Source organism: Melospiza georgiana, chromosome 23 (assembly GCF_028018845.1).
Source record: "Melospiza georgiana isolate bMelGeo1 chromosome 23, bMelGeo1.pri, whole genome shotgun sequence".
NCBI classification, from domain to species: Eukaryota; Metazoa; Chordata; class Aves; order Passeriformes; family Passerellidae; genus Melospiza; species Melospiza georgiana.
Window position 1 is genome coordinate 9,051,337 of NC_080452.1, and position 12,974 is coordinate 9,064,310.

Genomic DNA, 12,974 nt, shown 5'->3' on the forward strand with positions numbered 1-12,974 from the left:
GCCACGCCCTGGGCCACCCTCCACCCAGGTCTGTCCTCTGTCCCCTCTGGCCACTCCTGCCTGGGTTTAGGTGCTGCTGCTGGGTTCTTGGTGTGGCAGATTTGAAAGTGAATCTGTGGTAGGGATGTTGGGAGAGGTGATAAATGTCCTGCAGCAAAACCCTCACAGGTCCCTTGTCCAGGCGCAGCAGTGCTGAGCTGGGGACATTAATCCCATGCCCAGAGGAATTTGCTGATAAATAGAAGGACCTGGAAATCCTCACACCACCTTGAGACACATCTTCCCCTGCCAGTTCTTGCACAGCACCGAGCCCTTCCTCTCAGTATCAACTCTAAATTGTTGCCATCTGGAGCAACCTCTTAGCCAAAATAGGAGGAAATGAGAGATTTTTGTGTCTCTGCTGATTTTTATCTCTGCTGCTTGGCAAAGCCAGCTGAGTGTTTTTGCTTTCCTCCTTCCCCCTTCCCAGCTGTGTTGGTCACTCCCCAGGAATCCCACCCTGCCCAGGACAGCTGAGCAGCTGCAGTGGCATCTCCTGTGTCCCCATCCCTGGTGTGTGCAGGAGGATGAGCTGGCTGCTCCTTCCTGCTGGTGCCACACCGGTGGGCCCTGCTGGGCACAGGGCTGCAGGTGCTGGGTCTGGAGCTCAGTGGGGTTTAAAGCCACCGAGAGATGTGGGAGCAGGGTCTCACCCAAGGCGGGAGGGAATCAAAGGCTGAAGGCTTCCAGGTGGTTTTGTGCACCTTCCCAAGCAGCTCTGTGCCAGGAGCTGGCCAGGGTTATCCTGTCCCCACAAGGTTTCCCCTCATTGCCATCAACTCCCTATCCCATCCCACCTCACGTGTCCCCCTGCCCCTGCTGCCCAGTGCCAGCAGCTTTTGGAGCGTTTCTCTGCCTCCTTTTCTCTTTTAGAAGGCATGAACTGCATGAACAAGAACCATGGCTGTGCCCACATCTGCCGGGAGACCCCCAAAGGGGGCATCGCCTGCGAGTGTCGCCCCGGCTTCGAGCTCACCAAGAACCAGCGGGACTGCAAACGTAAGGAGCACCCCAGGGCTGGGGGTCCACCCTCCCAGGGACCCCCCAAGCCTGTGCCCATGGCACACACACCTCCTGCCCCTGCAGCAAAGCCCTGACCCCTGGCAGCTGTTGGTTCATTGAGCCTGAAGCTCAGCACACTCAGCTCTGCCTCTGTTGCCCTTACAGACAATGCTTCTGGCAGCCCCCTTTTCTCTGGGTTTTGTGTCCTTACATGACCGGGCTGAAAGGGCAGTTCAGGGGGGTCCCAGAGGCTCAGCATCCCCTGTTCTTGTCCCAGCGTTTCACTTTCCTAAGGGGAGGTGAACAAGGAGAGCGCGGTTGGCATGTGAGGAGCGCAGGAATCCTCTCCCTGGGGCTTGTGGTGCTCTCAGCCTGTCTGATCTCCTGCCAGCATCCCACTGGCAGTGCCAGGGTTATTAAATAGATATGTGTGTGTTTATGCAATTATTTTTATTTTGTTTCTCATTTGCTGCGTGCAGCAAATGTGTAAAATCTCTGATGAAATGAAGGCTTAATCCTAAACGAAATGAACAGCACACCTTGCCCCCTGGGGAGGGCTGGCAGGGATTCCCAAAAGCTCCTGTGTCATTCCAAAGCTCAGGAAAGTTCCATCCCTCCCCTGCAGCACTGGATTCAGGGTCAGGGTCCACCAGACCACCAGTCCCCTCTGCTTGGACTCCACTGGTGGCATTTAGCAGGTATGCAGAGGGAAGATATCAGAAACCACATAACAGCCTGGGTGTGCCTAAATCCCACAGGGAAAGTGAAGGGCTTTAGGAATTATCTGTGAGGGAAGGAGGGAGGAAGGAAGGGAAGGAGGGAGGGGAGTCTCTGAGGGTATGGATGAGGTGTTTCCAAGCCAGCTTTAGGTGTTACATGTGGATGGTAGGCAGGGAAGAGGAGCTGGGGCTGTGGTGACAGGGAAGAGGAGCTGGGGCTGTGGTGACACTGGTGCTTTGCTCCCACAGTGACCTGCAACTACGGCAACGGGGGCTGCCAGCACACCTGTGATGACACCGACCAGGGCCCCAAGTGCGGCTGCCACGTCAAATTCCTGCTGCACTCGGACGGGGTGACGTGCATAGGTGGGTCAGGGCATCACCCACACAGGGGTTGGGCTGTGGGCTGGCTCCTCTTCCTCCCTGGGCGGTTTGTCCTTGGCCTGGTGAAGGTTTTCCCCAGGCATTGGGCGTTTTCCTTTTGCTGAGGCCGGGGATGCTCAGCTCTGTGTGTGAGGGATGCTGCAGCGCCTGGGGTGTGTGTGCACAGCCACAGGGAGCAGAAGTGATCTTGGTGGTGCTTGAGGGGACACCTGGGGGCACATTGCTGTGCTTCTGTGCTGCTGAAGAGAGAGCAGTGAGGGTGTCCTCGTGCTGGGAATTGTTGCTGTCGCTGTCCCTGGCAGCTTTTGAGCAGGCATGTGGAGGGGGCAGGTTTGCCCACAGCAATCTGTTCCAACTTGGTGTTGTGGGGCCTTGGCTCAGGAACAATTGTCTTGCAAAAAAAAAAAAAAATACAAAACCAAAACCCCAACAACCTGACAACTCAACCACCCCCAGAATTGTCCTTTTCCTGTGTGTGTTTTCAAATTGTAAAACATCAAGCAGAGATAGAAGTTTTACTGGTTTCATATGCTTGTGCTGTTTAACAGCTGCTTTGATTTAAAAAATGTTATATTTGGGGAGTGATTAAGTCCACAATTGCTTGAGACGTTTGAGTTCTTACTGCAAAATGAAAAAGCAAAAGGAACTGGAAGCAAGAGAGGTTTTGGCTGCCCGTGTGCCTGCTGTGCCCGAACAGAAAACCCTTCGTGCTTTCCGCAGACGGCTCCGTCCTCGGGGCACAGGATCCCCCCGGAGCCCCCGGCTCTCCCTGCCAGCTCCAGGGGTGTTTGGGGCTGTGCCCCCAGCAAAGCCCCGCTCCCCATCAGCTCGCTGCTGCTTTGATGTCACCGCTGTCCCCCAGGGGGGATCCCAGCCCCTCCTGGCTGCTGGCAGCGCTCACAGCCCCTGGTGCCCGCCGTCCTCGTGTTTGTCCCCACGGCCACCGCGTCCTGTCCCCGCTCTGAGGAGCCTCCCAGGGGTTGTTGCTGTGCCTGGGTGGGGAGCTCAGGACCCTGGGGGTGCCAGCTGGGGGGTTCCCCCTGGATGAGGGGCTCTGCGTGCGGCGTCTGGCTCGGGCACGTCTGGGACCAAGGGTGCCCCTGGACCTGCTGTGTGTGGGGGTGAGAGAGAGCAGCTCTGCAAAGCATCTCGTGGGTTGGGGGATGCCTCAGAGCAGTCTGTTTGCTGGGGAAGGGTGGTCTCTGCACTCACACCCTGGGTGCTACAGGCGTGAGGGTGGGATTTGGGGGTTTCCAAAATCACCCATCCTCTCATCCTTGGCCAAAGTGTCCCTCTTTGTCCCCGTGCTGGGGAGGCATCTCCCGCCACAGCCAGCATCCCTGTGAGCTCTCCCCTTGTCCACCTTTCCAGGGGAGATCAAACACTGCACTAGAGGATTTTAGGAGCAGCAGCAGCCCAAAGCCCAGCAGCACCCCACGCCTGTCTCATGCCTTTGGGCTCTGCAGTGCCCTCTCACAGGAAGGGGCCTGCCCAGCTCCTGCACTGCCTGGGGCATTCCTGCTCCCCAGCCCCACCGTGGGAACACCAAGGGCTTGTGCTCCTCCAGCTGCCCTGCAGGGATGCCCTGCCAGCAGATTTACAGCCGAGGTACCTGCTCGGATATTTATACCCACCCCGTCTTGTTTTATGGCTGGGGCACAGCAAACAGCCCTCCCCCATCCACGCTGCCCCCCTTCGCCGCCCCTTCCCCATTTCCTCCAGAATATTTCATCATTTCAAGGGGAATAAAGTTTCCAGCGAGGGGAAACGCAAAGTCGTTCCCCGGGCCACGGGCTTTGAAATTGAACGCGGTGTGTTTGATGGGCTGCCGGGACAGGCCCCCGGTCCAGGTTCCCTTCAGATCACACCACGAGGCAGGAAGCACGATCAGCCCCTCTGAGTGACAGTTTCATTAGGCCACGGCCGGTGTTTTTCATTTTTCTGCTTTTTATTGCTGCTTTTAAAAATGCAGATAATGAGGAACATGCCTCTAAGCACAGGGGCCATCACTAATGGCTCCCAACATGTCTGCAGGCACAAGGGGGAGGGGGAGCCGGGACGGGAAGCCAATGACCTTATATATTTATATTTATGCTCCAAAAGCAGCCTTTAAAAAAAAAAAAGAATAAAAAAAAGCACATAAAGCAGCCCTCCAGCAGCCAAGGGTGCAGTGCCCGCAGGGAGATGCAAAAACAGCTGTCACAGTTGATGCAGATTTTGGCTTTCCAGGAAGATTTATTAGCCAGGGCATCACTGCTGCTCCCTCCCACCCATATTTGGGGTGCAGCAGGGCTATTGCTGGCCGCCTGCTTGTGGTGGAGTGGGACGGGGTGGAAAGGGAAGAAATACAGTTAGATGGGGAAGGAAACTGAACCCAGCTGAGGTTTTATGGCTGATTTCCTGACCCACCCCGAGGCAGCTTGCAGCGCTCCCCAGTTTGGGGGGCTGGCAGTGCTGGGAGCTCTGGGGTGCTCTGACCCACGGGGGAGGCTGAGAAGCTCAAACACACCCAAGGTTTGGGCTCGCTGCTGGCTTGGCTGCTGAACGCACAGGGTGCAAGTGGCACAGGGGGATGTGGTTCCTTCCCAGTGCCCGTGTGTCTGCGTGGCTCTGCTCGGGGCTCACCTCGGGCTGCTTCTGGTTGTGGTTCTGGTTGTGGGTCTGTTCCCAGGCAGGACCCGGCTCCCCACACTAACAGGCTGCACTAACGCTGCTCACAACGCGCTTCTCCCGCTCGCATGGGGCTCCAGCCAGCCCAGCACAGCTGGAGGGGTCTGGAGAGCCTGAGGGACCTGGAATGCTTGGGAGGTGGGAGAGAAGGAGCCCAAAGGGAAACAGGGACAGTTTCCACCAGGCTGGAAATGCAGCAGAGTTGAACCCATTGATGTGTGACACCAACCGAGTTCCCTGCTGGACACTGTTTCTAAATCACTTTTTTATAATGTTAAACAGGGGAGAGACACTTCCAGCAACACGTTATCCTTGAGACGTTTTCTAATGGTAAATATTTTCGTTCTCTCTATCTCTACCAAGGGGTCTAACCGTGGATGGTCTCTCCTCTGGAGACCGTGGCGGGGCTGGGGGCTGAGCTGCTGCCTGACCGCATGTCTCACTAACCCTGCCCCGCTGCTGCTGCTTCCAAACCCCAGTGCCAGGCCAGCCCAGGGCTGGGGGACAGGGCAGGGACCCCTCCCCTGCTGTGCTTGCATGAGACGGGGCTCTCACGCTGCTTTGGTGGATCCAGCCCGTTCCAGGGTGACAATCTGCTGTGCTGTGGCTGTGGCAGGGTTAGCCCACACCCAGGAGGAGCTGCCTGCTGGGGAGGGGGATGCTTGTGCCCATCTCTGTGCTGTGCACTCCCAGTTGCCCCTTCCCAGAGCCCACCCACTCGAGGATGGTCCCCTCTGGGACCTCCAGGGTGTCCCAGGGCTTGGCCTCGCCACGCACAGTGGCTCTCAGCCCAGAGAGCTGCCATGGCAGGGCTGCAATAGCCCTTTGCAGGGCTGGGCACCTCCCCAGGGATTTCTTTGCATCCCCGTGGGGTCTCCAAGCCCTTCACAAAGGTAAGGTGATGCCTCTGATCTGCCACCCAGGAAACTGAGGCAGAAGGTGCAGCGACTTGTTTGTGGTGGGGAATCTTGTTCTTGGATGTGCTGGGCGCAGGAAAACTCCTGGCACACCCAGCACAGGGAGCACAGACGGCAGCTTTTGGGGGGGCTCTGCAGAGCCTTTCACACAGGGCTGGGAGAAGGGGGGGCCCCAGATCTGCGTCATCACCACGCTCCAGCCAGCCCAGCTGTAATCCCCCCTGTTACCGTGGAATTATCCCCTCTGGCTCGTGGGCTCACGTCCTGCTGAGATTGTCATTGAGGTGCTGAGCAGGGCATGGGGTGCCACGGCACAGCAGTGAGGCAGAGCTGGGCTGTAAGGAGGGTGGAAAAGGGTCTGAGTGTGTGTTTGTGTGTTTGTATGTATGTGTGTGTGTGTGGAGCTTTGTCCTGTCCCTGCCTGAGCGACGGAGGCCTCACCAAAGCCCTGGGTGGCTGGTGAGTCGCCCTGGGCTGCCAGCTCCGCCGAACAATCGCTGCTCCCCGGGGCACTCCAGAGCCCAGCCCTGTGCCACCACCCTCCTGTGCCCCACAGGTACCCCAGCAGCCCCCCCCAAGCTTTCTGCCAACCCACAGCAGGGTTTCCCCTTTCTTGCAGTGGTGCTCTGGCTGTGCCAACCGAGCTCACACCCAATGCCCACCCTGGGATGGTGAGTGGGACTGGCTTTAACCTCAGGTGAAATTCCCAAAGGTGCAAAGCAGCCAGGAGGGGTTCACAGTGCTGGAGGAGGCTGTGAGCACGGTGACTGTGCCCAGGGCACCACATTCTCTCTCTGGAGAGCCCCATCCTCCCTGCTGCAGCTGCTCCTCCAGCTCCATCCCGCTGGCAGCAGCACCTGAGCCAAACCAATCCCCTCATCTCGGCGCTGACCCTGTTAAATCGATCCTCCCCGGGCTGCCCCTGCATCAGCTGCTGGAACAAAGGCTGGCGTTGAACAAACGATTCCCTTTCAGAAAGTTTCCCTTCCCTTGGGCACGGTGTCCCCCGCCCCGTGTCCCTGTCCCCTGGCACGGCCGGGCAGCGCGAGGACCTGGCTGGAGGAACAATATCTGCAGAAATCCTTCCCCTGCCGTTAGGTTTTGTAATTGTGCTGGCGATTAATTTCATAAAATGGTCCCTTTTGTTCTCTTATTATGGGACATCATAAAAATAGCAGTGGCAAGACGAGCACAGAGCGATCCCAGCTCCCGGGCCCCGCGGCAAATGGTTGGATGGTTCAGTCATTCCTACCCCATGTGGTGCTTGCAAAGAGCAGGAGAACCTGGGATTTGCTCTTTCCAAGGAATTTCTTCAAGGCATTTTCATCTTGGGTTCCTTGAAGCCCAAATGCCTCATTTATCCAAGCAACCAGCCTTCTGAAAGGAGTATTTTATTATCCTTTGTGAACAACTTAATGCACTTCAAACCATTGTTCTGGTGGTTAGGGTTGAAATTGAGGATTGATCTCACAGGGAAGCTGTCAAGCTGAAAATGCTTCATTTAAATTAGTGTCCCTTCTAGTCCTACCAGCAACAGCTGACTTTGATAATACTGAAATAATTAGCTTTTTTTTTTTTTTTCAATTGGATTTTTTTTTTCCACTGATGCTGCCTGCCTCTGAGTGTGTGTTTTAATTACATGATGCGTCTCCCAAATTAGCCTGAGACGCATCTCAGTGGCTGAGCAGCGGGTGACGGTCAGGGGCTGACAGCACAGGGTCACCCCTGGCTTTGTGGCTTGGTGGCTTGGTGGCAGTGAGGGGGACAGGACCCCCCTGGCACCCCAGGGTGGCACTGGGGCTGTGCACCCACACCCTGGGTGTGCAGCCTGGCAGGACCCATGTCCGGCTGCTTTGGCTGTGCCTTTGGATTCCCCAGTTGGGGAAATTGAGCTCCCCCTCTGTGGAGCTGCCCAGGGTGGCCCTCAGGAGGCCCTGCCCGTCCGTGGGGCACACCAGCCCCATGTGTTGAGCATTTCACGCCCCTGTGGCCTCGCTGGTGCTGTGTGAGAGCCAAGGGAGCTTTCCACGGGCTCTGAGGGAGCTTTGTACCCGCTGCCCCTCCCAGGCCGTGCCATGGGGGACATCTGGGTGCCTTTTGAGCCTTTTGAGGGGTCCCTCACCCCAGCCTTTGTGTCCCCTTGCCCTGCAGAGACGTGTGCTGTGAACAACGGGGGCTGTGACAGCAAGTGCCACGACGCGGCCACCGGCGTCCACTGCAGCTGCCCCATGGGCTTCATGCTCCAGCCTGACAGGAAGACCTGCAAAGGTAGGTGGGTGTGAGGGGGGCTGGGGGCTCACTGCTCGCCCCTGGGTGCCCCAGGTCCCCGCTGTGTCCTCAGTGCCCCCAGAAAAGGCTCAGATTTAGCTCAGCTCCACGTGGCCCCCAGCGCTCACCGGCTTGGTGTTTGCATCCATGGGGTGGGGACAGGGATCACCCCCTGCATGGGGACTGGGATGCCTTGCTGCAGACACCATGCTTGGCCCCACGCCCCTGGGAAGCCTGTGGGGAGGAGGAAAAGGGGGTCAGGTCAAGTTTGAGGCAGCCCTTGTGGGGCTGGAGGGTCCTGTCCCATCTCACCACACCCCAGTGCCTGAGCTGCCCCAGGGAAGGGCTGAGCAGTGCAGGGAATGCACACCTGCTCTGGGGGTGCGAGATGCACAGGTCCCTCCTGGGACACTGCCCAGCCCGGTCTGAGCACCAGGTCCCTGCTTTCCCTGCACCCCAAACTGTCCCCCCTCAGGGCTGCCCAGCGCCTGCATTGTGTCTTTTGGCAGCTCTCAGGACTTGACCCCAGCTGAAAGGAAAGCCTGTCCCACTGCTGGCTGCCTGTCTACCTGCTGACTGCTTCCAGAACCCCTTGTCCCTGGTGTTTTATCAGAGCACCCACCCCTCTCCAGTTCTGCAGTCCCAGCAATAACCCAGAGCCACGTCCCCTGTGTCTGGGGTTTTATTGGGGCTGCAGGCAGGTTTACAGCTTGCTCCCTCACAGTCATAAAAAGAAACCCTCAGCCCCAGAGAGGCAGAGCTGCTGCCCCAGCACGGGGGGTGGAGGGACAGGGCAGGCTGCTGCCTCCTCCTGGTCTCCTTCCATCTCACACGTTGTTTGCTAACAGTAAATTTTGTGATTAGTGGGAAACAAACCACGCCAGCCACGTTCTCCTGCTGACCATCAGAGCCCAAAGGGCTCCCTCCATTGTCCCTCGTGGTGGGGACAGCATCCAGAGGGGAGCCCTGGGCTCTCCTGGCCAAGCATCCCAGCCAGGATGTGACCCTTGGGTGTCCCTTGTCCCCACCAGACATCGACGAGTGCCGGCTCAACAACGGCGGCTGTGACCACATCTGCAGGAACACGGTGGGCAGCTTCGAGTGCAGCTGCAAGAAGGGCTACAAGCTGCTCATAAACGAGAGGAACTGCCAAGGTGAGGGGCACTGAGTGCCCAGGGCCCTGCCCTGCCCCTGCCTGCACTGCCGTGGCTGCAGCAGCAGTGCTGCTCATTCCTCTGCCCTTCCTGTGGGCTGCGTGCATCCTCCAGGGCATTAGTGCTTGGGATTCAGGCTCTGCTTTGGGGCTTAGCCCTTCAGTCTCAGAGCTGGGGGCTTGTGGGCTCTTGCAGAGCTAAAGCCAGCAATCAGGCAGCTGCCAGGGTTCCCAGTTCTGGGAGGGCAGGAATGGGGAGAAGATGCCTCCTGCTCACTCCGGATGGAGCTGGCTGCTCCGTGCGGCTTCTTCCACCTTTTTCTCCCTGTCCCAACATCTTTGTACTCACCTCCCACAAGGCCAGGAGGTCAGTGCTGCCCCCGCAGCCCATGGCCGAGGTCAGCACGGCAGGTGTGCCCGAGCCTGAGCGTTCCCTCCTGAAAACACAGGGCCGGGAAGGAAGGAGGGGCTGGCAGCTCCGGGGCTGCCACTGCTTTCATCTCCGTCCAGGCTCCGTGCTCGGGGAGTTTGACGTGAGCGCAGCAATTAACTTAATGAAGCCAATGAAATGATGCTCCAGCCCACCGGGCTGGCTTCACCTCCCAGCCAGGGCCTCCCTGCCCCAGCGAGGTGCCCGCGGGGCCGAGCAGGCATTGCTGGCACCGTCCCGGGGCAGGACCTGCCCGCACAGCATTCCTGATCCCTCCCTGGCATCCTCCCGGTCCCTCCCTGGCATCCTCCCGGTCCCTCCCTGCCCCGCACGGGCAGCAGCCGGGGGCTCCTGCAGCCCTCCCGTGCCAGGGACAGGATTTTGGCCCTGTTTGGCCCGTTTGGGGCGCAGAGGGGCTGCAGGAGCTCATGGCAGGGGGATGCTGGCCCTGTTTGGGCCGTTTGGGGTGCAGAGGGGCTGCAGGAGCTCATGGCAGGGGGATGCTGGCCCTGTTTAGCCTGTTTGGGGTGCAGAGGGGCTGCAGGAGCTCATGGCAGGGGGATGCTGGCCCTGTTTGGGGTGCAGAGGGGCTGCAGGAGCTCATGGCAGGGGGATGCTGGCCCTGTTTGGCCCGTTTGGGGTGCAGAGGGGCTGCAGGAGCTCGTGGCAGGGTGGTGCTGGTGCCGTGGGTGAGGAGGAGCTTGGGGCAGAGAGGGAGCCCAGGGGTCTGGAGCACACTGGTGTTGGATATCCAGAGCATCCTGAATGCCCAGAATTGCACTGAGTGCCCAGAGCAATCTGGTTCTGGAGCCTTAGAGGGTACCGGGGCAGGGTCCCTCAGCACCACAGCTCGTTGGAGCAGGAAGGGGACAGTGCTGAGCCCGGGATGGCCCCTCTGCCGAGCCAGCTCTCACCCCCTCCCCTTGCCCTGCCTGCAGACATCGACGAGTGCTCCTTCGACCGCACCTGCGACCACCTGTGCATCAACACCCCCGGCAGCTTCCAGTGCCTCTGCCACAAGGGCTACACGCTCTACGGGCTCACCCACTGCGGAGGTAGGGCCAGCTGGACCCCGCTGGGCTGCCGTGGGACCCCTGGGGACCCTGCCCACCCCAGGGCCCGTGGGGACGGTCGGTTCCACACCCCGGCAGGGATGGGGCTCCCAGCCAGACTCGCTGGTGTCTGCAACTTCAAACAGAGCGACAGGAACAATTTGCGACTTGTCTGCAGCGGGAGAGAGAGAGAGGGAGAAATCCCCGGCGTTTTTGGCAGGGCGCTGTGACGGGGTGGGAAGGGGAACATCAAAAGGGTTTGATTTAAATTCCACAAGGCAGATCGCTCCCAGGGCGGGGGCGGGCAGCGGGAGGTGGATGGAACGCGCTCCGCAGGTGTTGTGAGCGTGTTGTGGCAGCGGTGCCGGCGGCCCGGGCTGGGAGCCCGGGGGCTCTGGGGCTGGGGCAGCGACCCTCAGGATATTTCTGAGCTGCACGGTCAGCGTGAGCCCCTGGCACTGTCCGGGGTGGCAAAGGGATTGATGGCTCCCACCAACGCCCCGAGTGAGGGCGAGCTGGGCAGGGAGGGCTCTGACAGGGACAGCTCCATCCCGGACCTGAAGCATCATTTCAGACCCTGCTGAAGAGAGGGGCCAGGGCTGAGCCTTTCGGGTTCAGTTTCCAAGTGCTTCCATGTCGGGTCTGTCTGCTGTGCCACGAGGGGCTGGGGCTGGGCTCGGCCTGGATGGGCTGCACCGACCCTGCCTGGCCCCTGGGGACACGGGAGCTGGGCTGTCCCTTATCCCCGTGGGGCTGGCGCAGCTGGGGGAGCTGGCACTGCTGGAAGTGCCCTGAGGTGCAGAGGTGCCCCAGCTGGGCTTGGATTTATCCATCCAGAATCCCAGTCCTGAGAAAATGCAATGATTCAGTGTCAGAGCCGAGGGGTCCCCACTGTCCCTCAGCCACTGTGCCTCCCTCTGTCCCCACAGACATCGATGAGTGCAGCATCAACAGAGGCGGCTGCAAATTCGGCTGCATCAACACTCCTGGCAGCTACCAGTGCACCTGTCCTGCTGGCTGCAAGCTGCACTGGAACAAGAAGGACTGTGTGGGTATGTCAGGCCAGGAGCCAGCAGGGCCAGGGAGGAGCTGGGGGCTCTGGGATGCCAGGCTGGGGTCCCTGTGCCACGCCCTGGCACCATCTCCTCCCTGGTGAATCCCCCATGAGCTGGAGGGCACTGGGGTCCCTCGTGGGTCTCTGAGCTGTGCCAGCCATGGGCATCCCTGATTGTCATCACCAGCTGGTGCTTGTCCCTTGGAGCTGGTGAAGTGCCTGCCAGGTTCGGTGCCACCACGGGCCACCCTCACCTGCAACAAGATGGGCAAGAAGGACAGCTGTGCCCTTTCCTGCACCTCCAAGGCCCGATTCCTGCCAGGTACTGGTACTGGTGCTACCACCAGCATGAGCAGGGGGTCCTCATTTCCCTGCATGGCCCCAACTGAGGGGAGGGGAGTGGCTGCACAGCCAGAGTGCAGGAGGGAGGGAGGGAGGGAGGGATGCTGTCCTTTAGGAGGGCTCATTGTTGGGTGTAGATCCACGGTCCCTGGTGCAGGATCCCTATGGCAGGGTGCTGGGCATCGTCCCCCCATGGCACAGCCTGCCCGCATCACCCTGGCACAGCCAACTCCCCTTTCTCCCTCCCAGAGTCCGACAGCAGCTACACAGTGAGCTGTGGGACCCCCGTGCTGCGGCAGGGCCAGCACAGAGCCGCCAACAGCAGCCAGCAGTGCCTCGGTAAGGGGGCTCCTGGGGTGCCCACGGCTGCCAGCAGCCTGGCTGGGCTGTGCCAGCTTGCCTGAGCACCCACCTGTTCTTTCAGAGACTGTGGCTGCCCCCGTCAAGCAGAAAGCCTCCTTCAAGATCAAGGATGCCAAGTGCCACCTGCACCCGCGCAGCAAGGGCAAGCAGGAGGAGGCTGGGAGGGCAGGGACACAAGGTGAGCTGCGAGGGTGGGGAGGTGCCCGTGCCCAGCAGGGAGGGGGTGCTGACCTGTCCCCCCCGCAGGTGGCTCGGCGCCGTGCTCTGACTGCCAGGTCACCTTCGTCAACCTCAAGTGCGACTCGTCCAAGAAGGGGAAGGGGCGCCGGGCTCGCAACTCCCCCAGCAAAGAGGTGACACGGATCACGCTGGAGTTTGAGGCAGAGATCAAGCCTGAGGAGATCACAGGTGGGCACAGCACTGGCCTGACTCATCCTGGGTGGGAGCAGGGACACGATGCCATCCCCATGCAGCAAGGAGGGATAAACCAGTCCTCATCTTGCACTGGATTGGCACACGCTGGGTAGCACCTGCAGCTGAGCGTTTGGGGGATGGTTTTGAGGCTTCTGGGCTTCCCTCTG

General features: G+C 59.8%; 1 protein-coding gene across 1 annotated transcript in view; it reads left to right on the top strand.

Moving 5' to 3' along the window:
* SCUBE3 (signal peptide, CUB domain and EGF like domain containing 3) overlaps positions 1-12,974 on the top strand; it is a 29,428-nt gene that overhangs the window by 13,261 nt on the left and 3,193 nt on the right. Inside the window, exons 5-14 of the mRNA XM_058040034.1 lie at positions 913-1,038; positions 2,010-2,126; positions 7,883-7,999; positions 9,031-9,153; positions 10,521-10,637; positions 11,564-11,682; positions 11,896-12,010; positions 12,280-12,369; positions 12,455-12,571; positions 12,640-12,801. Coding sequence (XP_057896017.1) covers positions 913-1,038; positions 2,010-2,126; positions 7,883-7,999; positions 9,031-9,153; positions 10,521-10,637; positions 11,564-11,682; positions 11,896-12,010; positions 12,280-12,369; positions 12,455-12,571; positions 12,640-12,801 — 1,203 coding nt within the window. The remainder of the gene's footprint in view (positions 1-912; positions 1,039-2,009; positions 2,127-7,882; positions 8,000-9,030; positions 9,154-10,520; positions 10,638-11,563; positions 11,683-11,895; positions 12,011-12,279; positions 12,370-12,454; positions 12,572-12,639; positions 12,802-12,974) is intronic.